Source organism: Monopterus albus, unplaced genomic scaffold (assembly GCF_001952655.1).
Source record: "Monopterus albus unplaced genomic scaffold, M_albus_1.0 scaffold125.1, whole genome shotgun sequence".
Lineage (NCBI taxonomy): Eukaryota > Metazoa > Chordata > Actinopteri > Synbranchiformes > Synbranchidae > Monopterus > Monopterus albus.
In genome coordinates, this window is record NW_018128005.1 from 327,923 (window position 1) to 348,099 (window position 20,177).

Below are 20,177 nucleotides of genomic sequence, written 5' to 3' on the forward strand. Positions count from 1 at the left end.
TGTTAAGTGTCCAAGTGAGGTCCTCACTGATGTGGACGCCCAGGTATTTGAAGCTGCTCACCATCTCCACCTCGAGCCCCCGGATGAACAGTGGTCGATGAGTTCTCCTCTCCTTCCTCATGTCCACTATAATCTCCTTCGTCTTGTCCGTGTTGAGGCTAAGATTATTGTCCTTGCACCATGACACCAGACTGGCCACCTCCCTCCTGTAGGCTGCTTCGACCCTGCCAGTGATACGACCTATCACTGCGGTGTCGTCCGTGAACTTTAGGATGATGTTGTCTTTGTGGGAGGTGACACAGTCGTGGGTGAACAGGGTGTAGAGGATGGGACTGAGGACACATCCCTGTGGGGTGCCAGTGTTTGTAACAATGCTGGCTGAGATTCTATTGCCAATCCTGACAGTCTGGAGCCTGCCAGTCAGTGAAAAGTACATTTCCATGTGGAACAATCACATGTCTTTTGTTGTGGTGTGGCTCTTTGCCACATAAGGCAACAAAAGCAAAGCCATTCCTACTGGAGGTAAAAGTGTGATCACATTGCAACCAAGTATACAAACACAGAAAAAGACAGGACCTTTAGACACACATACTGTGGTTTCATACCAGGTTTTGGGTCCAGTATTTAACACAGCTGTACATTGGCTGACATTCAATTAGTAAACATAAAGAGACTATGTTTCTACATGTTCATCATTGAGAGAGCAACCCCCTCTCAGAACTGTTTTTATGACCTCATAATGCTATAAAGGCTGAATAACTGTAAGACCATGATAAATTATAAAACTGTTGATGCAGTCATCCTCTCCTGTTATCCGTCGTAAAGCCTTGATCCTGATGCTGAGGTGAAATGTCTCAGTTACTGGCAGCAGAGGGGAGGACAGTTTCTCATTTTCCTTATTCCAAATATGGAGGCATGATGTACCCGCACTCAGCTGGCATCAGCTGCCAGTTCATCAGCACTTCCATGAACAACCATACTTAGCACACACTTCTGACTGCAGTCTGGAACCATTCATACTGTTACAGACCTATTTAAACACAGCTAGTTATCTCAACAGGGTATTTCAGGTAAGAATGGCAAGAAAGAGAAGAGATGGAACAAAAATGTTGTACAAAGAGCTGAAAAAAAAACAAACAACGTAGAATAAAAAAAACAAAAACAAAAAACAACTGGACTTGGTTTTAAGTCGAAGACGTTTCACCTCTCATCCAAGAGGCTTCATCAGTTCAGTTGTACAAAAGAGAGAACAGTCACATTTATGCTCGAAGTGTTCAGTCTTATCCAGTGTGACTAACGTGTCTAAGAGCAGGCGTGTAATGGCTCTAACAGCAGCAGCTCCAGTACTAAGGAAGCACACAGTTGAGCTGATACTATATATGGAAAAAAAAAAAAAGCTGTGAAATAATTAGTCAAAGAAAAGCCAGTGAAGTCAAATCATAAGGGATGACCACATACATGACTGTGAGCAGTGTCTTTCTTACTCTTCTTTTACAAATTCTACTCTTCCTCCATTTGAACCCCTCTTGCTGTTGTCAAGTAGAAACCATGGCCTACAAGTGGTCACGATGACAGATAATATTTAGAATAACAGGAGTAAACTTTATTGGATCGTGACTTTGTATGGTCAGACTGAAGAAGACAGACGGCACATGCTTTGTGTTAGTGGTGCCGATTGTTGGCGTCACTGTTTTTCATTTACAATTCAAGTTTTGTTGGGTCAGGCTGCAAAATCTGTCTCTCTATAAGTGTCTTCTGGCCACAAAGGAGACCAACCTTCCCCCAGTAACTCAGAACAATGTATATTAAAGCATTTTCCTAAGACGACACTGTTACTGGCAGCTCATCACAATACTACAAGAGTAAAACCTGCCTTAAAAGCAAGGAATAACTCAATCCAGTATTTTGTCATGCTTTGTTGAAGTTTCTGAATGTGTAAACAAGATCTGCTTCTTAAGAGCCAACACAATAGCCAAATTTAAACACAAAGTCGTGCACAGGCCCAGAGATATATGTAGCTAGTATGTGGCTGGTGTTCAGGTGTTTAAGTGTGCAGAGGATCAAACTTCCTGACATCCGTGACTTGTTATCACAGCTCACAGTTGTGAGCGTATGAGGCTGGTGTTGTCTGAAAGCGGAGCGGAGGACAGCTGTCAGTATTTAATCATCCTTAACAAAGTCCGTGCTTAGACTGTGGTCGACCACAGATCAACAAACAGACCTGATAATGTTCCTCCACCGTGCAGCTTGTTTACAGTTTATACATATATTGCTGTCACAAAGATTTTAACTTTGGTATTAAGACAAATTTAAGCTGCTGTATAAACTTTATGAGGACAAAAATGAAATGTGCATAAAACACTGAATATGTTATTAGAAATTACTTCAACACATTTTTGCACCTACCTCTGACAAACATCAACATAACAAGAGACAACTAGAGACCACACTTCCTGTTCAATATGTTTTGCTGATGCACAGTTTCCCCTAATCTACACTGATAGAATAATATGACATGTATCCAAACAACTGAAAATATCCAATGTTGTTTGGTGCTTGATTTTTAGTTGTGACTGAAGTTAAGAAGTATCTGTCAGTAAACAAGCAATTAAAACAACTCACCCCACTCTGGAGTGCAAATTTTAATGCAAGATACTGTTGGTACACCTAACAAGAAGCTAAATTAAAGCATGCCTTTTTTTTTAGAAAATTAAGCATGAGTTGTGAACACGCAAACATCTAATGTCCACAGTTTTTTCTGTGTGCATGCATCAGGCAAATTAAACTGGAAGTAAACTATCACGAGGTGGTTGCAAAAACTACCACAGCTCGAGATGGTTTCTCAGTGGTTCCTAGTTTCAGGAGGTTAACCACACTGTGCTGCACTGACCCTGGGTGCCTTTTTCACACGAAAACCATGAGAACTTGCATGTTGTTTAAATACTGTACATCTAAATTGTATACAGTAACTATAACTGGACCTGTATCCCCACTGTTACTTCCAGTATTTCCAATACTGATTCTTAGACTTTTTGTCCTTCTTACTGCTACGTGATTTCTGCATGTTGATGGCCTGCTGTGTTGCTAACTATAGCCAGGTGGCACATGTTGCAAAGACCAACACTGCACAACAACGTCTCTGGCAAATGCAACTGTAAATAATACATGCACCTAATTTTAATGGATTACTCTAAACTGAACTATTCAGACACTGGAGTCAAGGCTAAAGCAAATAACTACACCATCTGCCAATTTACTTAAATCGGTTTTTAATATAAAATGTCTGCAGATTTCCTAGAGCCCAATGTTAGATCTTCCAATTGCTTGTTCTGTGCAACCAACAGTACAACAAACATGCAGCCCTCCCACCTGAAAAGCTAGAAAAAGGAAATGTCTGGAATTTCAGCTTCAGAATTGACCTAAATGATATTGGCTTCTGTGCATCTCACAGATGTCACAAAATGAATCCCGGTGTACCCAAATGATGAGTACTGCACTAAAAGGCAAAGAAAGAGCAACGTGAAAGTAAGTGTTCGACACAAGTCAGCATTGTTCATGCTGGGTGGGTCCGGTAGTCCACAGAATGAGTGACTGAGGCGGCCCATCCCCCTCAGCTGTTTGCAGCTCAGTCAGCCAGCCGGCTCCCACCTGTTGCTGAGAGTCACAGTCCACCCTGGGCCCACTGGGTCCCCGAACAAATCAGCAGATCCTGAATCCATTTCCTTAATCTAACCACACCCAGGCACCGCTTTGCTCCTTGCCAGGACAAACACTTCACTTCTGACTGCAAACAGGGCATGTTTGAAGGAAATCAACCAACATACAGGAACACGTCCTGTATCCAGCTAACATCTGCCACGAGGCCCGATACTGGACTTCAATGGCTGTCAGAGTAGATGTTCACAGCTGAAGCTTGTCTCTTTATGTTTTTGAGGCAAAGCATCAGAACAGAAATGTGTTCTGAGACAGTAGTGATATCTGATTTATCCAGTTGACTTAAAAAAAAATGTTCAAGGTGTTTATGGGTTTTCTAGATCCCTGCCTTATCAATACACCAAAAGGAAAATCAAAGCAAAAGTATCAAAACCACTCAACCTAACCTTTCAGTGGCCAATGAAGTAGAATAAGCAAGATGCAAGAATTCTGACATGCATAAACATGTTTATCATCTAAAAACCATGTTCAAAACCACCAAATGAAAGTCTCAGACATGTTATATACTCAGCTGATACAGCAGATCGACTCTAGGAAGTGTTTAACTTAGCCCTGTTTGGGGGTTGTCTGCCATATGGAAGAGATCCCGGGCCCCATAGGTCCTCGCCAGAGAGATGAGAGAACTCATTCCACATTAACAAGTTCCATACTATGTCATGGAAAAACTAGGTAATTGAAATAAATCCTTTCCAACTCAGTCAGTACATTGAGTATGAGGTCAAATTTGGCCCTGAAACTTGCTGACACCCCTGTCGTTGAGCTTTAAAATGACTCCTGGTCTTCCTCTTAGCTTGATTTTAGATCCTGTAACTACTATGCTTGTTTGAAAGATGATGCTCACAAATAATAATTTTGACAGGTTTAAACCTGTATATTTTTGCATTTCTTCCATTTCTTGCAGCATTTCCCATGTTTCCTGATGTGACTTCCAACATTTTTACCACGGGAAAGAGGGACAAACATATCCATCTCTCCCACATGCTTTGTCTGGCCACAGCAGGAAGTGCCATCATCCATGACTCATATCTGACATTCAGGGAACGAGCCTGGTGTTGGGTAACGCTGACTGACCCTTCAAACTGCTCGAACGCTCCTCGCTCCTAGTCCAGCATTACTCACCGTGTTCAAACCTCACAACAATGTAACTAAGGGAAGTGACTCATTGATCTACAGGGAACCTCCTCTGGTCTACAGACATGTCCCCTCACTCAGGTCCACAAAAACCAAGCCCAGTGTATGTTATCTGCTTGACTTTATGAACTCAGACAGGTTTTATTACACCTCGATATGACACTGTTGCTACATCATTATGATGGTGGCCCTAAGCCAAGCAGGGTAGTAATTAACCCATGGCATTTTATTCCCATGTTGCTAAATAAGAACTTGCTGAACATAGATTGCTAGTTTAACTGAGTCCCAACAAATCAACTCCCTCCCCGAGATTCACGAGAAAGAAAAAAAAAAAAAAAAACACCCCCTCTGGCTGCAATTGCTTTACAGGAAGTAAACAAGCCAGGCAAGACCAATCCTGTCCAACTGCATAGTCAAAGGTCCTGAAACACAGCTGTGGGCTAGATGTTGGTTAACCAGTCTGGCTTTTTGTAAGACATCTTGGTCTTAGCGTATCCCAAGCCACAGTTTATGCAAAGGGCTGCCAAGTCTCTCAGATGAGGCACCAGTGCCAAATTATGGTGGCACCACCTCTGTTTTACATCATAATGCAAAAGAATCCGAGTTTTTCACAAATTATTTTTAATAACCTTGCCATCCAATGTGCACAGCCTACACTTTATAATGAAATTCAGAAAGACGGGGACATATGGAAGACAATAAATTTGGTCACAAAATGAGCCATCACTAACAGTCTGGATCCCTGATACAGTCCATAAGGTGGCTTGACCAGACTGAGGTCCAGCTGTGGTCTGTTTCAAGATATTCTTTACAAGTCTCACTACATTCAAATGTTTGTGATTCTAAAGAGACTTGAAAAAGAAGTCATTTGGTTTTGTTCTTCAGGCACCTTCTGCCCAAATGTATACAACTTAGGAAGTTAGTCTTAAATGACAAGCTGTTTCTGTACATGTGCAAAAACGAATGTTGAAAACATCCAGGTCTTGTTAAACAAAAGGGTCTTGCTTTAACCCCAGGCCTCAAAAGCACAAGCTACTTTGAAATACAATGTTCACTTTTCAGAAGAAGGAAAAAAAGATTAATAATTTTGAAATCATTAAGAAAACGATTTTATAGATATTTACACCCTACTAGTTATCAAAATAGCTGCTTATTACCTTTCTCTGAGTCACTAATAGCTGCAGCTCCAGCAACAAAATATGATTTAATAAGTTACAGATCCACTTTTGTAAACACGGTTCTCTCTTTTTTAATATGTTTCTACATTTATACACGCCAAGAAAGATCTGTAAAGCGCCTGTGATCGAACGAGAATGAGGGTAAATACGATTAAAATGGTATTAATAGTCTCTCCATAGCTAATCAATCACACTCTCTCGTGCTTTAATCGCCCATACTGCCATCTTCGGTCATACAAAGCGGCCCGGTGGCCTACTTTCTGCAAAGCCCAAGTTAACATTTGTTAGGGAGTAACAGCTGAACTGTGGGTTGAAAGATACCAATACTTCACAGACCACGTTGCTGACAACAGTACTGTAAAACTCTGGGGAAAGTAAAATAACGGTCGCTAGCAAGATATCCTTAATCCACACCCAAAGTTTTCCCCTGCGGGCATGAATTCTTTGCTTCTGTGCTTCTTTTGTTGCTCAACACACCGATTAAATGTGACAAATATAGGTTAAAATTACATTACTTACCGTACAATGATACTTTAATGTCGTTTCCGTTTATTAGAGCAACATTTGCCTCAAATTGTCCTCGTTTAAAGATAAGAAAAGGCTAACGAAGCGAACACGAGCTAAAACTAAGAGGGTCCGCTTTGTTTTAGCTAATGACCACCCCGCTCCTCTGTGCCAACTGCCAAGTTCGCTACCGATTAAAACGCAGATGGTGGGGCTATTTTATTAAAAACGAAATTTATCTACATATGGTATGTTAAACCTAAAGAAGGAACGACAACCACCCCACCGTCCCTGATGCTGCTGCCGAATCGTTTTTATGCCCCAGTTTAACAAACCCCTTCTTCAACCTAGACCCCGCCCATACAGGAAGTGCTGCGGTACGTATAGGGCAAAGGAACAAACTATCAAAGAGCGGTGAACCCGTCCTCACCTCGGATGTGGTGGAGTCCCACTTCACACTTAACACACACTGACAGCACATAAACACCCACAAATTCACAAATATAAACAATATTTTTCTGTAAATGTGCTGTGATGTACTGGACTAGTTAAGAAGAGTTCTCAGGCACATATACACCATCCATCCATCCATACATATACAAGCACTAAAATACAAAAGACTGTCAGCTGTGTTCTTCTTGGATTCTTGTTTCAACTGTGCTAATATCTTGCACTTATATTGTGTAGCAAACAGAATTATTATTTGAAGTGTACACTTTCCTTTCTTAGAGTGAAGCAGTGAAGGAATTAAGTTCTGATGTTCATCACTCCACATGTAACCTCTATCAGCCTCAGTGTGTGAGGTGTATTCAACAGCTGATTGTGCCAGCTGGCCAAATGACACATGATGTCACTATCTGTAAAGTACAGCTTTACGTCACCACGCTGTCACCCTGCATCATTACTCCTGGTAATCCCTCCAGGAACATTGAGCCAAGTACTCTTTTTCAGTATTCATATTCATACCTGAGGAAAGCGAACATGACCACAATCCTCTGTGATGACCACTGTTCTACTTAGGAGCACACTGGATGGAAAGGCTGAGGCAATGTACCTAGTTGGCTCTTGTACTTTGACTTTTAGAATACTCTCAACCAGTCATGAGGCCAGTGGTAGAATGTAATTTAATTCATCCAACAGCGCTTGCCGCTGCTTGTTTGGGATAATGCGGTTGAACAGAAATGTATTTGGCAGTCCACAGTGTATTGTGTAATTATCACATCTTGTATGTTTTGGCACAGTGCTCCTAATTGAAAAGCAGACAAGACCATACAGGAACCACTTTAAGGTCTTTATCATTTCTTATCATCATCATCGTCATATACCGCCACCTTGTGGTCAAAGTATGGTATAGCAAACACAAAACAGTGAGGCTTGCACTTAGCACATCCTATAAAATCTGTCTATCTGGGTTTTATTTGATAAAGCTTTGAGATTTCTGCCTCCATCTCAAAACAATGACTAGAATTCTATATGTCATATTCACCGTATTAAAAAGGATACATAAAATATTTCCACCATCTCATTGTTGACAAAATGTCCACATTTCTTTAGGTAATCCAAAGACCACGCTATTTTCAATAAGTATTTCTTCCACAAAATATAGAAGGATGACAAATTAAAGGACAAACCTGAACAACATGAGTGGTGTCTTCCACAATGACAATGCCATCCAAAGGACTCAAGGAGTCATTGAATAGTTTGCTGAGTATGAAAATAATGTGAATTCACACCAGAACCCACAGAGTGAGGAACACTTCTTACGCCAGGGCAGTTGTCCAACCGAACCTGGTTCACTAGAGATGTTGGCATTATTTTCTTTATCATTCATTTATGTATTTATAATAGTGTGGTTAATTTTATTTATAGTGTGGCTGTTATTTACCCATAGCTGTCAATTTTATTAATAGCATGGTTTATTTTATCAGTTTGATTAATCTTATTAGCTTGGTTAATTTATAAATAGCTAAAAATACTGTTAGACAAAATATCAGTATTAATAATACATCAAATAGTCAATGTATGATACAGAGTTTTTTGTACCACAAGAGAGAAATTGTAAGTGCAATTTCATTGTGTACCGTTCATATAATGACAATAAAGTTCTTTCTCTTCAGTTGACTGCCTTTGGGAGATGTGGGAGCAACGTATTAGACAGCATCTCCACCACAGTCTGTTTCTGAGACAAATGAAACACACACCCCAGTACAGTGTGGGTACAGGATGGTTCCTGGTGGCAGTGGAAGGATGACAAAAGACACTTTATGCTGGGTTTTCCTTTCATTTGTCACCAGTCTGTAGTTCCAGTGAAAACCACAGGCAAATTAAACTAAAACACTGGCTTATCAGACACCAGGTGTGTAACTAACCTTTTAAAACATTCTATTCATTCAGGAATGAAACAGAAGAGCAGCTTTTACTTAAAACATTTATTTGATCCAATTCTTTGGAATGTTAATAGTCAATGATCAGAGTCTGGGACAACAGAGACGAATGAGTCTGGGTGCTGACCAGAAAGTCAAAGTACAAACAATACTTGTAGTCACATAAGGCCTCACTGCTTTTCCATTTTTACTTCCTTATTTCCTTTCTTGATTTTTTTCTAGATTTGAGACAACAAAATTACAGAAGCAATATTGAAAATAAAACTTTTTACTTGTCATACAAAAAAAAACAAAAAATAAAAAATAAAACAAACAAAACAATGGCACGTACATCATTGACAGTACAAAAAGACAAGGAAAATAAAGTAAATAAAACCGTTACGTTTCAAAGAGACGCATAGAAGTTTTTTCAAGAATGAAAATCTCTGTAAATTGTACATTTCAGAATTGTAACATTGTCATCTGAAACTGTGTTAGAAAAAAGTATCAGTAACACTGTCCTCTACTTTCTTCTTTTTCTTTTCATAAATCAACATCATAAACACAGATTCTTTTAAAATATATCAGTGCAACATGTTTTCACCTCTAGTGCTGCAGCATCCTTTCTTTTTTAGTGGGGAAGGAGCTTCACTGATATCTGGCTGAATCACTGTAAAATCACATACCCATGTCCGGTGCACTTGATATTTTATTGACGACTGAACCAAAAGTGAGTAATTTTGAAAAACAGCATTTCACAGCCAGAGCACCTTCATTTGATTGAAAATATTTGCTCAGTCATTACTGAAACCAGACTACAATTAGCTTTAAAATGCGCTGAATGGGGATTACAACAGGGGTAAATGTCTCTGTCTCACTTTAAAAGGAAAGAACTGTGAACTGATGGTAAATTAATGGCTGACAAACAGCTTCGCTTCATATTTTTAGCTCACATGATGCCACTTAATGCTACATTAAGAATGGGCAGATTGAACTTCCACAGTGCAAGGCAAGTACAGTATATGTAGGTTTGCACAACAAAAAGAACATTAAGTAAGAATTGCCCTGTTTAATATCAAAGAGTTGTTGAAGAGTTAGTGACTGGTGAAATTTCTGGCTTCCATCTATATGGTGTTATAAACAAGCAACCAGTTTCACAACATATTTAGCTGCAAATACAAAAACACAATAAAGCTGTATTATTAGCACAAGGCTCATCATTTTCCACTTTAATGAATGTTCTTGGAGAAATACCCAGATTTTTCAGATGGTTCCAGTCAGTTTAAACTAATTCATATTCAGGATCTGAGGAGCTGACAGACCTAAGATTTGCTGAAATTCCTGTTGCAAAAACAAAAAAGGATGTGTTTTCAATGCACATGATCTTTTTTAAAACCTAGTTTTCAGATATTTTTTAATAAGAAAATTAAAATATTAGCTGTATAGTTTATTGAACATTTCTGTCAAGTCCCTGTTCACTTGTGAACTCAGCACTAACTCAGTGGACGTGTGTGTATGAGCAGCAGTTGTTTAATATGATCAGCGTTGCTTTTGTTAGTTGCTAAACGTCATTATGCTTGATTAAGGGTTCTTGAAGGTTTCTCCTCTGACAGTCAACTTTGATAATACACAGAGCAGAGCATCATCATGGGAAACATTAATTCTTGATCAGCGTTCATAAATATGCTGTTGGACCCAAGGAGAGACGCCGAAGTCTTTGTGATGGCTTTGAGAACCGCCGGACACACTTCAGCTTAAAGGTTTAACAGTCACCTTGCACGCCACTGAGGAGCGTCAGCTGTCAGCACTGAAAAACATTTAAGTCCTGATGATCTGTTTCTGCATTTTAGTGGTACTGAGGTTGTCCGTTTTACCCTGTACACAAAACAACACATCCCGTGAGACATTTTGGCAGCGTTTCTCCATAACCTCCAACCCTCCTGAGGACACAATAACAAAACTGGTAAGGAAAAAAGGTCTAGTTTGTAAAAAGAAAGAAACAAACAGGTTTGTGTTTGTCTGTTAAAATTAATATTTTCTGTACATTTTCTGAACTGTGATGATTAGATTATGTTTGAGTTCAAAACTGAAATGATACTGCAGCACTGGGGTCTTTTTCTATAAAAAAAAAAGAAAAGTGGGTGCTCAAATATATTAAAACCTATGTACAATATGTTTGATGTGTCATGTGCCATGAAAATGAGGCATTCAGGGCTCCTACACATTTTCCATTTGGAAATTAAACAGATTTTAAGTTTTCCAAAGCCTAAACATTAACTCAGACTTTAACATTTTAGTCCTTGTCATCAAGGTAAGAAGACCTACAGACCTACACCGACATATGTGATCCGACAGTACACTGCAACACCAAAAATGTAGCTGTATGTATCATCACAATCTGTAAAAAGTACAAAATATATCATACTGATTTTTTCCTGCAGGTTTGTGTAGGAACCCTGGAGGGAATGCTAACCCATGAAAAAACAACCAGCAGAAAACAAGGCAACAGAAAAACTGGAGGAAAAAAAGGCACTGTTGGAACTAGACACAGGTCAGCGGGTGAGGATGGCACCCGCCACACACACACACACACACACACACACTTCATGTATACAAAGAAGCATGAGTGTAACGTGCACAAACATGCCTACAGCTAGACTGAATAACGCATACAAACCTTCTATGTAAAAGCAGATGTATATGAATGTGAGACGTACACACACTCTCATACTTTCACACACACACTCACAAGGACATATGGCCAGCTGAAGAGCCAGATATCAGAATAATAAATTTCACATACTCTGCTTTTTTGTGAAACTATGGCATCTGAAAAAACAAAGACAAGAAAAACAACAAAAACAACAAATAACCAAATCTTATCTTTTCATAAAAGTACACAAATGATACTTTCATCTGAATTGGTCTCAACACCAGCATGTGATTACATAAAATCAACAAAGCACGCCAAAGAAAAAACAAATAGAATCCTTAGTTTTCTTCTTTTTATGCTGTACAGATTCTTTATACACAGTGCCCCCTACAGGTCAGTCCCTTCCATTGCCGCTCCTGAGAAATAAAATTACATCTGCTCACTTTCAGCCCACCCTGCTGTCCCATTGATGGCCTCAGCCCTGCATTCCTTCTGCTTGATTGGATGCATGAGTGTCCATGCAAAGCAACATCAGCCCTGTCTCTCTTTTCCCCTCATGCCTCTGAATAGTTAGTCTGTCCATTCATCTTGTCCTTCTTTAGCTTCACTCCGTCCACAAGCTCAAAGTTATAGTTTTCCAGGGCAGATAAGTTCCTGTCCGTCATGCTGCCCTGTGAACAGGCGCAGTACAGGACAACACCGCAGATGGCGCCCAGGAAGACGCCCAGCGCGGACATGGCGATGATGGTGATGAGGATGGGGTCCAGGGTCTTCAGCATGTTGCCGGGGCCCCCGAGCTCACTGTTCTCCTGTGAGTGGGAGTCCATTGCTGCAAGACAGAGAGAGATGGACACAAATCATATTCTACTCAAATAAAAGACAGGCTTTTAATTAAATAGCCACACTGGTGTTTTTACATATTCTGCACCATAAAATACAAATGCAAGATTCAGTTTCTCCTGTACTTGACTTTTGGTTGTGACTGATCCTTTTAAAACCTGTGAATGTCATGTATAATGGCAGCTGACGCTTACATCCTGAACGCCAGGTCTTCTGTAATCTCACCATATAATAACTTTCACAGAAAAACAAATAAGGTTCAGCTGTTCTCTATAATAAACTAAAAACACAGAAATGCATTAATGTAATCCTTAAAGATAGAAAAAAAACCATGTTGTGTGGCTCAGAAACTACAGATGCCTGTTTGGGACAAACTGTTCAGAATGCAGCCTCTGGTCTGAAGCTAACATTAGCTGACGAAGTAAATGTGTCAGTCCACTAAAACGCTCCGGTTACTGCTAATGCACAAAGCACTAACGTTACACAAAACTTGAATTACTCTTAAATTAAAATCACATTAATTCAACACAAAGCTAAAATCATGACCATTCTCACTCACTAATGTTACTAAAACAAACAGGTTAGCTTTAGATGCTAACACATCCATAAGAAGAACGCCACATCTGAATCAAATCTGAGTCCTTTGGCTGCTTTTAACCCTCTCCATGTCTCAATGTCAGCCGCTGTGTCAGGCTTTTAGCTGCCCAGAGCTCCTCCATGGCTGGATGTTTGAATTGACTGTCACCGTTTGAGAAATCCTTCTTCTAACCTCTGCTAGGCTGCAGGTGGGGCAGTTTTACAGACTGTACTTTGACAACTCACGCTAGAGAAGCTGGAACAACAACAGAAGGGCTGTAGGCAGCAGAGGGTCATGGAGGGGGGAGTAGAGCTGAGAGACACCATGTCCTGTCCTACTGTCACTGGATTTATCAGACAATGTGCAAAATCTTAGTTAATGCACCTGTAATGAATAGTTGCAATTTCACTCACCAACCACACTTTTTAAAAAGGTAATATTTTTCAATTTTACTATGTAAAGGCAACATCTGAATACTGTTGCTAAGTCTGGTGAGATGTGACCATTAAAGTGTAAGTATGTGCTGCCAAAATGAACATACTGACACCCTAATTACAAAACCAGAGGCAGGGGTATACATACGTAGGATGAAGATCTCAGTGGGTGGAGACGTCGGCGCTTGTGGATCTAGAGGAAAGAAGAAGAGCAGTCTCTGTTAGAACATGTCAGCTGATTTCAGAGCTGTTGCCAGACTACTACAGTATAAGGATACGGTGTAGTATATGTGACATCTAACACATACCCTTGCAGTCCTCAGCCTTGAGTCCATCCATGATCTGAATGTTGTCCACAGCTATGCGACCTGCACTGTGTTTGTCTGCAACGCCTTCCACCACCACCTGCAAATGACACAGTCACATGAATTAACTGAAACAGGAGGTTTAAGCTACATGACAGACGTCTGTTTAAAACTAATCAACAAACCAAGCAAATCTTAGCTTGAAGGCATATTTCAGTGTTGTAGTACACAGTGAAACTTGCTACAACGCCTTTTTAAATCACAATAACTACATAGGGTTTGTTTTACATCACTAAAATTATGCTAACAAAGGGACAGAAATCACATAGTTACAAAGGAGGGTGGAGAAGAGTTCTGCAGACCCCTCACACCCTGGACACAAACTGTTTGAACTCCTCCCCTCTGGACGGGGCTACAGTCCAATAATTTATAGATGCTGTGTAATCATTGTACATACCAAATAGCTCGTTTTAAAGTTTTATATGTCCATATTTATCAATAGATGGTTGCCTGTCTTCTGTTTTTACTTGTTATTCTGGTCTCTTTGGTGCACATCAGGGGCCATTGAGCTGGAGTCAGATTCCTTGTATTTTAACATATTTGGCAATAAAGTTTATGACTGATGGAAAAAGAAAGTTGCAAACACTGTCTGGGAACCACTGATTGGCATTTTTGACCTTTTTAATAGGATAAAAAATATTCAATCACAGTACAGACCCAGAGCTCAGTGCAGTCTTTTGACCTTTTATTACCTGGTATGTGACACTTGAGTGTGGCAGTAAAACTCTTCCCTCCCTCCATTGTTTGCCCTGATGACCGCTGACTGTCCACAGGATATGCCCCGCCTCTGCCTCCTTCCTCTGCTTGATGTGAAGCGCCCCCGTGTGTTCACCGAACATGTGATACCAGAAGGACATGCACAGGTCGGTGTCTGGCGCCGTGATGGGCAGGCTGGCCAACCTCGCCACCTTCTCCTCTTCATCCTCGTCTTCGCCTGTTTTGCTTGGTGTGTTTGAATCAATCAGCTGCATGTAGATGAAGTTCCCCGGTGCGCCTGCAGGGGGCAGCATAAATCAAGGTAAGAAGTGCCTGTGTGGTGCATTAAATGACTCACATTATACACGTTACTGCAGATTCTAGCTCTTTAAAACGCTGCGTTTTACCCATAAAGAAATGTAAGACACTTGATTTTGTGTGGACACAAGCCTCCATATGATTGATACCAGCCTCTAGTTTAATAATGAAAGGTTTCCAAAACTTCAGAGGGTTCATTATGGATTCACTTTAGAGTATTCACTTGTTTGCATAATGTAGAAATCTGTCTGTTGCCAGGGTTTCACTGCCTTTTCATGAAGAGAATAGATTTATAAGCATTACGCCGCCGCAGCTCCCAAGGGCATCAAATTCAAGGGCCTGTTGAAAACAAAGGATTTGACTCAACATCAGAGGGAGCTCTTTTTTTTAAACATGTAATCTGGTTAAGTCGAGAAATCAAGGTGAAATCATTTGTTCTGGAGATGCTGCTGTTTCTATGCAACCATCCGTCACAAGAGTTTTGAATGGAGACACGGCCAGAGAGCTGAGAGATGTTGAATCTGAGTGCTGCATTTGTTAAAAAGTCAAGTGTTTGAAGGACTGCTATTCATTTTGAAAAAGGTTTTAAAGCTCAGAATATCTGAGTCCTGTTCTGTTCATTCAGTGGATATACAACACATTTGTACAGGATTATGATTAGCGTTCTGTTTCATTGTAATGCTGCTAATGTTTTGGTGCATTTCAGAATTAGCCTCATTAGGTTTTGAATGGGTCATGCTTATTTTTTATGCCTTTAGACAGCTCTGGGCTACTTTAAGGTACCATTTAGCCTTTTGTATGAATGTATCAGAAAATGTAATCATCACTTTACAGTTGCTTTTCTGATTCTGGTTCTGAGGTGGGTCTTGTGCCATCTGTCTGGTGTAATTTGTCTAACTCATTATTACTGTTGACTATCTTGGTGATCTTAAAAAAAAATTAACCTCAGTAATGATTTCCTAAGAAAAATAATGCAAGATGGTCCTGCTTATTAGTGCTGAGGCAAAACCGTGCGCTACCTTCAGTTTGAACGCTGAGGCAAATCTTCTCTAAAACAACGTTTTTGTGATAATGAGGTTATGTGTCTAGCAGGAATTTCTTTTTACATCATAGGCATATTATCCTTTTTAAGCAGATGTACAGTTGTGAATTCCCAGCAGCACTCAGGACATAATGTATTGTTTAAGGCTTTGTTAAAAATATTTCATCTTCCAGGAAAATAGGTGTAGTCAGGCTTTTCAGCAGCTGTGCAATAACATGGAGAGTCACAGAGTGCTCTCTCAGAGCATCTGTGCAGTGGTGTGGGTTAAAAAAATTGACCACAGCAGTGAATGTGTGTCTCCCACCTGTGTGGTCATGGGTTGGTCCTCTGTGGACGGCAGGAGCCCCGTTAGCCTGGATGAGCCACTCAGCGCCGGTCCCACTCTCTCTGGTCCAGCCGCAGAACAATGAGTAGTCAAAGTTACAGGCGAACCACACGTATGCTGCAAGTGACAATAAAGTAGTAAGAAGCTGAAACCTACAAATTCTTAATAAATAAATTCTCTGGAACGCTGAATCAGTTATTAAAGTTGTAGTTAATTTTGATCGATTGACTACGTCAGTACTGGCTGGGTTGTGTTTTTTCTGTGTTTTTGAAAATACTGCACTGCTCTTTGTGCTAAACTAATGCCATATTTACTCCTGTAAAACAAGTCAAGCTATACCAGAAGTGTTACGCTGGACACTTAGCGTTATATGTCAAGCTGTTATATGTCAAACAGCTGTAAAACCTTTCCAAAGTTTTACAGTGACAAGACTAAAAACTATGATCATATGCTGCTTTAGTCTGGAAGGTGAAAGGAGACGGCCTGAAGGAGAAGCAACAAGGCTTGTAACATCAATATTAAGAAGCTGTTCCTACTTTACTGTACAGTCAGTAGAGACTGTGTAGCTTGTGGAAAACACAAAAAGGCTTATACAGATGAAATACAATGAGAAAGACAGAGACAGTTATGATATGCACAGCATGTTCCTCCTCAGCCTCAGTGAAACACAGGAACTGAGACATCAGTAGTGATAGAAAACAGCGCCGACATGTGTTTGGGATCAGCACAAGAACAGAGGGCAGGAGTGGAATGGTGGGAAGTTCCACAGTGGAGGGTGTGGTGTCACCAACATGCGGATGTGGCCCCCTAAAGAAACCCAGACAGAAAAAAAACACTACATCTCCCTCCATTTTTCTCTCCTGTCCCAGCAGTCGACTGGCAGCGGCGGTTCACCCCAGCATCCAAACGAATGCAGACCTCTCTGAACACTGGACATGTTGTTTCTGAAAGGCTAATAGAAGGCAGAGATGACCGTGGAGCTGCTTGGCAACCCCCCTCCAACCCCAAGCTGTCTTCATGCACTGCTTTGGCTCAGTTAATTGAGACCCAAGAGGGCTTTATTCTCTCACTACACCTCCATTCCTCTCTCTTAACATCACCCCCCTTTCTCTGTTTGCCTCCATCTCTTCTCACCGTGAGTCTTCTCCCTCTCACCTCTATTCATTCCTCTCGGTGGCTCTTCCTATCTTTCCTTTTGTTGTCTCTGTGTCACAGCTGCCATTTTTCTACCTCTGCCTATTTATCTCTCTCCTCCTTCAGCTGGCAGTTTTTTTTTTTTACAAATGAATTGAAACTGGTGTATTCACCAGGGACAATAAACTGTGACATGTTGCTGAGATGTTCATGCAGAAGAAAAAGCCAGGTGACCAAAAGAAAGCGCTCAACCTGGCTTTAAATGCTGCCTTACATGCAAGCGTAGCTAATGCTTCGCCAGTTTCCCTTCTGCTGCGGCACCCTCTACCATTGTCAGTTTCATACAAAACTCATAGGACTAGACCTAAAACAAATAGCTCATTAATCAATTAGTCAACGGGCAAAAACATAATCAGCAACTATTTTGATAACTGATTAACATTTTTCAAGTAAAAATAGTGGAACTATGCCAAACAATTCTGATTCCAGCAGGTTTACTTCTTTTCTTTGACATTTATTATTGTAAATTGGATATTTTGGGTGGTTTGAACTTTAAACATAAGCTGTGGATCAATAAAATCTTATATTTTTTAGCTTCAGAGGGGTCACAAGTCAAAAAGTTTAGAAATGGGTGTGGACAGATGCAGCTCATCAAGAAGTTCAGTCTGATATTCAGCCAACTCTTGCTGTTCTTTTCAAGCAAGCGGAACACAGCAAATAAGAAAACCACACAGGCATAAATAACCAGCTGTGTTTGGAGCAATGTTTCATTGCTTTTAACAATAAGAACAACAACTTTTAATCAGTTTTTGTTTATTTCTTTTTCCTGCTCTCTTAAAGTTTGTCTTTTCCCATTAAAAGGTTTTTATTCCCTTAGAGGATTTTTGGGAGTTTTTTGGGGAATTCATGATTCAGCAGACGGCCTTGTATGCTGCACACACTGTTAAGCCCCAGGTGGCAAATTTGTGTTTTGTGATATTGGGCTAAATACTGTAAAGACTGACTTGACTTCTTTTGGGCTTTTCTCTCTCTTAGCATGTCTTGATCTCTCTCTTTTCTGACTCCATCTGTGTTCTCCAGGCAAATCAATTCAGTTTGATTGACAAATATAAAAACACTATTAGGAACAGACAATATAAATAATATTGCAAATCTATCAAAATTTCTCTCCCTCTGTCTGCAGTCCAGTTGTGTCAGGGAAGAGTCTCATCTGTGAACTGGGGAGATGAAAAAGCCGTTTACTCCACGGAAGCCAGTTTCATTGATCTCTGTGATTGCAATCAGTACTGTTGCTGTGGGTGACACTGAATGATCGGACCATTGACTGAATTAATGTACTGATCCTGCAACCCTGCAGTGGTGCATTTATTTATACATCTGCCAATAAAACAGTTCAAGCTGGACTTGAGAGTTAAAGTAGAAAAGGGAGGAGAAGACAGAAGGTGAGCAGAGGAGGAGAAGTGAAAGATGAGAACAGTAAACAAGGGAGCAGATGGACGCAGTCTTCCTCACCTGGCATGAAGTCAATGAAGGGGTCGGCCACTGTCGTGCCTCCTGTTGTAGATAGATGGGACAGTCAGGGTGAGGTTAAAGGACAGAGAGGCAGGCCCACACAGACTCAACACACCTTAGTTTACAAGACATCAGTACCAAGGTACCATGTCAGGTTGCACAGCAATTCAGAAAATATGGATGCAAAGGATGCCATTGTAGTTTCTGGAAATAAAGGTTTTTCATATGTTTTTAATTTCCTAGTCCATGGTCTCAGAGTTTAAAATATAGGAATAGAGGAGTTGATGATGTATGACAGTAAAAGGGAAGACGAAAAAGATGTACCTTAATTTTAAGTAGAACAAAAAACAAAGTTAAACAGAAAAATATTGTAGTGTTGTGGGTGGAGAGACACTTTACGGGGCCCCCCAGATTGCCTTATGGAGGAAGTACCTTCTGGGATCCCCCATGATACCCCTCTGGGCAGGATGTATTTAGTTCAGGGTTGGCGAGGATTGTTAGAGTTCACAGTGCTGTTGGTACACAAAGTTAAACAGAAAAATACTGTAGTGTTGTGGGTGGAGAGACACTTTACGGGGCCCCCCAGATTGCCTTATGGAGGAAGTACCTTCTGGGATCCCCCATGATACCCCTCTGGGCAGGATGTATTTAGTTCAGGGTTGGCGAGGATTGTTAGAGTTCACAGTGCTGTTGGTACAGTTGTGTGTGTGACAATAAAAGAGAAAAAGACAAGCTCTGGTCTCCCGACCCAGCAAGATATTACAGTACACAGCTCGGTCAGAACTTTAGCAGTGAGAGGGAAGATGAAGGATGTTTTGATCCATGTCCAATCCGTTTCCCTTCTGTCAAAATCAGGAAGCTATACCAGCGCAGTATATATGAAAGAACCAACAACTACAGAAATAGAAAGAAGAAACCTAAGGGGGAGTGTTCAACATGATTAGAACTGAGTGAACTGAGACTGGGAAGTTTACCTGTTGCTGTGTCATAGTCATCGGGAGCCTCTGTCTCATCGGCACAGTCCTGCTGTCCCTCCTCACAGTCTGCAGCCAGTGTGGTGCCAGGTATGGTGATGGGTGCTGTGGTGGTTGCACCAAACGTGGTCATGGGAAGGGTGGAGGCGATGGGCGTGGTAGGAAGTGCTGTAGTTGTAATATCTGAGTAGGGACATGGACAGTTTGTCTTTACCACTCGCTGTTTGCACTGATCCAGATTTTCTGCACAGTTTTTCAGTTAGTTAAAAAAGAAAGATCAACAATAAAAGTGAAAAAAGTGGAGACATAAGATTCAAGGACAAAGTCTAGAGCAAAGACAAACAAGTGAAATGAAATGAAACTTGACTTCATTTGACAACCTTAATGGGGACACACTTATACAGTAAAATGCAGTTA

At 40.6% G+C, this 20,177-nt stretch overlaps 2 protein-coding genes across 3 annotated transcripts in view; both read right to left on the reverse strand.

Annotated features, from left to right (window-relative positions):
* LOC109967079 (integrin beta-1-like) overlaps nt 1–6,872 on the reverse strand; it is a 22,509-nt gene extending 15,637 nt beyond the window's left edge. Inside the window, exon 1 of the mRNA XM_020612424.1 lies at nt 6,543–6,872. The gene's annotated coding sequence lies outside the window, so the exon portion shown is untranslated. The remainder of the gene's footprint in view (nt 1–6,542) is intronic.
* A 2,065-nt stretch (nt 6,873–8,937) lies between these two features.
* LOC109967076 (neuropilin-1a-like) overlaps nt 8,938–20,177 on the reverse strand; it is a 116,571-nt gene continuing 105,331 nt past the window's right edge. For both annotated transcript variants that reach the window (XM_020612418.1, XM_020612417.1), the window contains 7 exons: nt 19,761–19,943; nt 18,787–18,828; nt 16,120–16,257; nt 14,452–14,753; nt 13,703–13,799; nt 13,543–13,587; nt 8,938–12,372 (listed from right to left, as the gene is read on the reverse strand). In XM_020612418.1, coding sequence (XP_020468074.1) covers nt 12,098–12,372; nt 13,543–13,587; nt 13,703–13,799; nt 14,452–14,753; nt 16,120–16,257; nt 18,787–18,828; nt 19,761–19,943 — 1,082 coding nt within the window. In that variant the 3' untranslated portion in view covers nt 8,938–12,097. The remainder of the gene's footprint in view (nt 12,373–13,542; nt 13,588–13,702; nt 13,800–14,451; nt 14,754–16,119; nt 16,258–18,786; nt 18,829–19,760; nt 19,944–20,177) is intronic.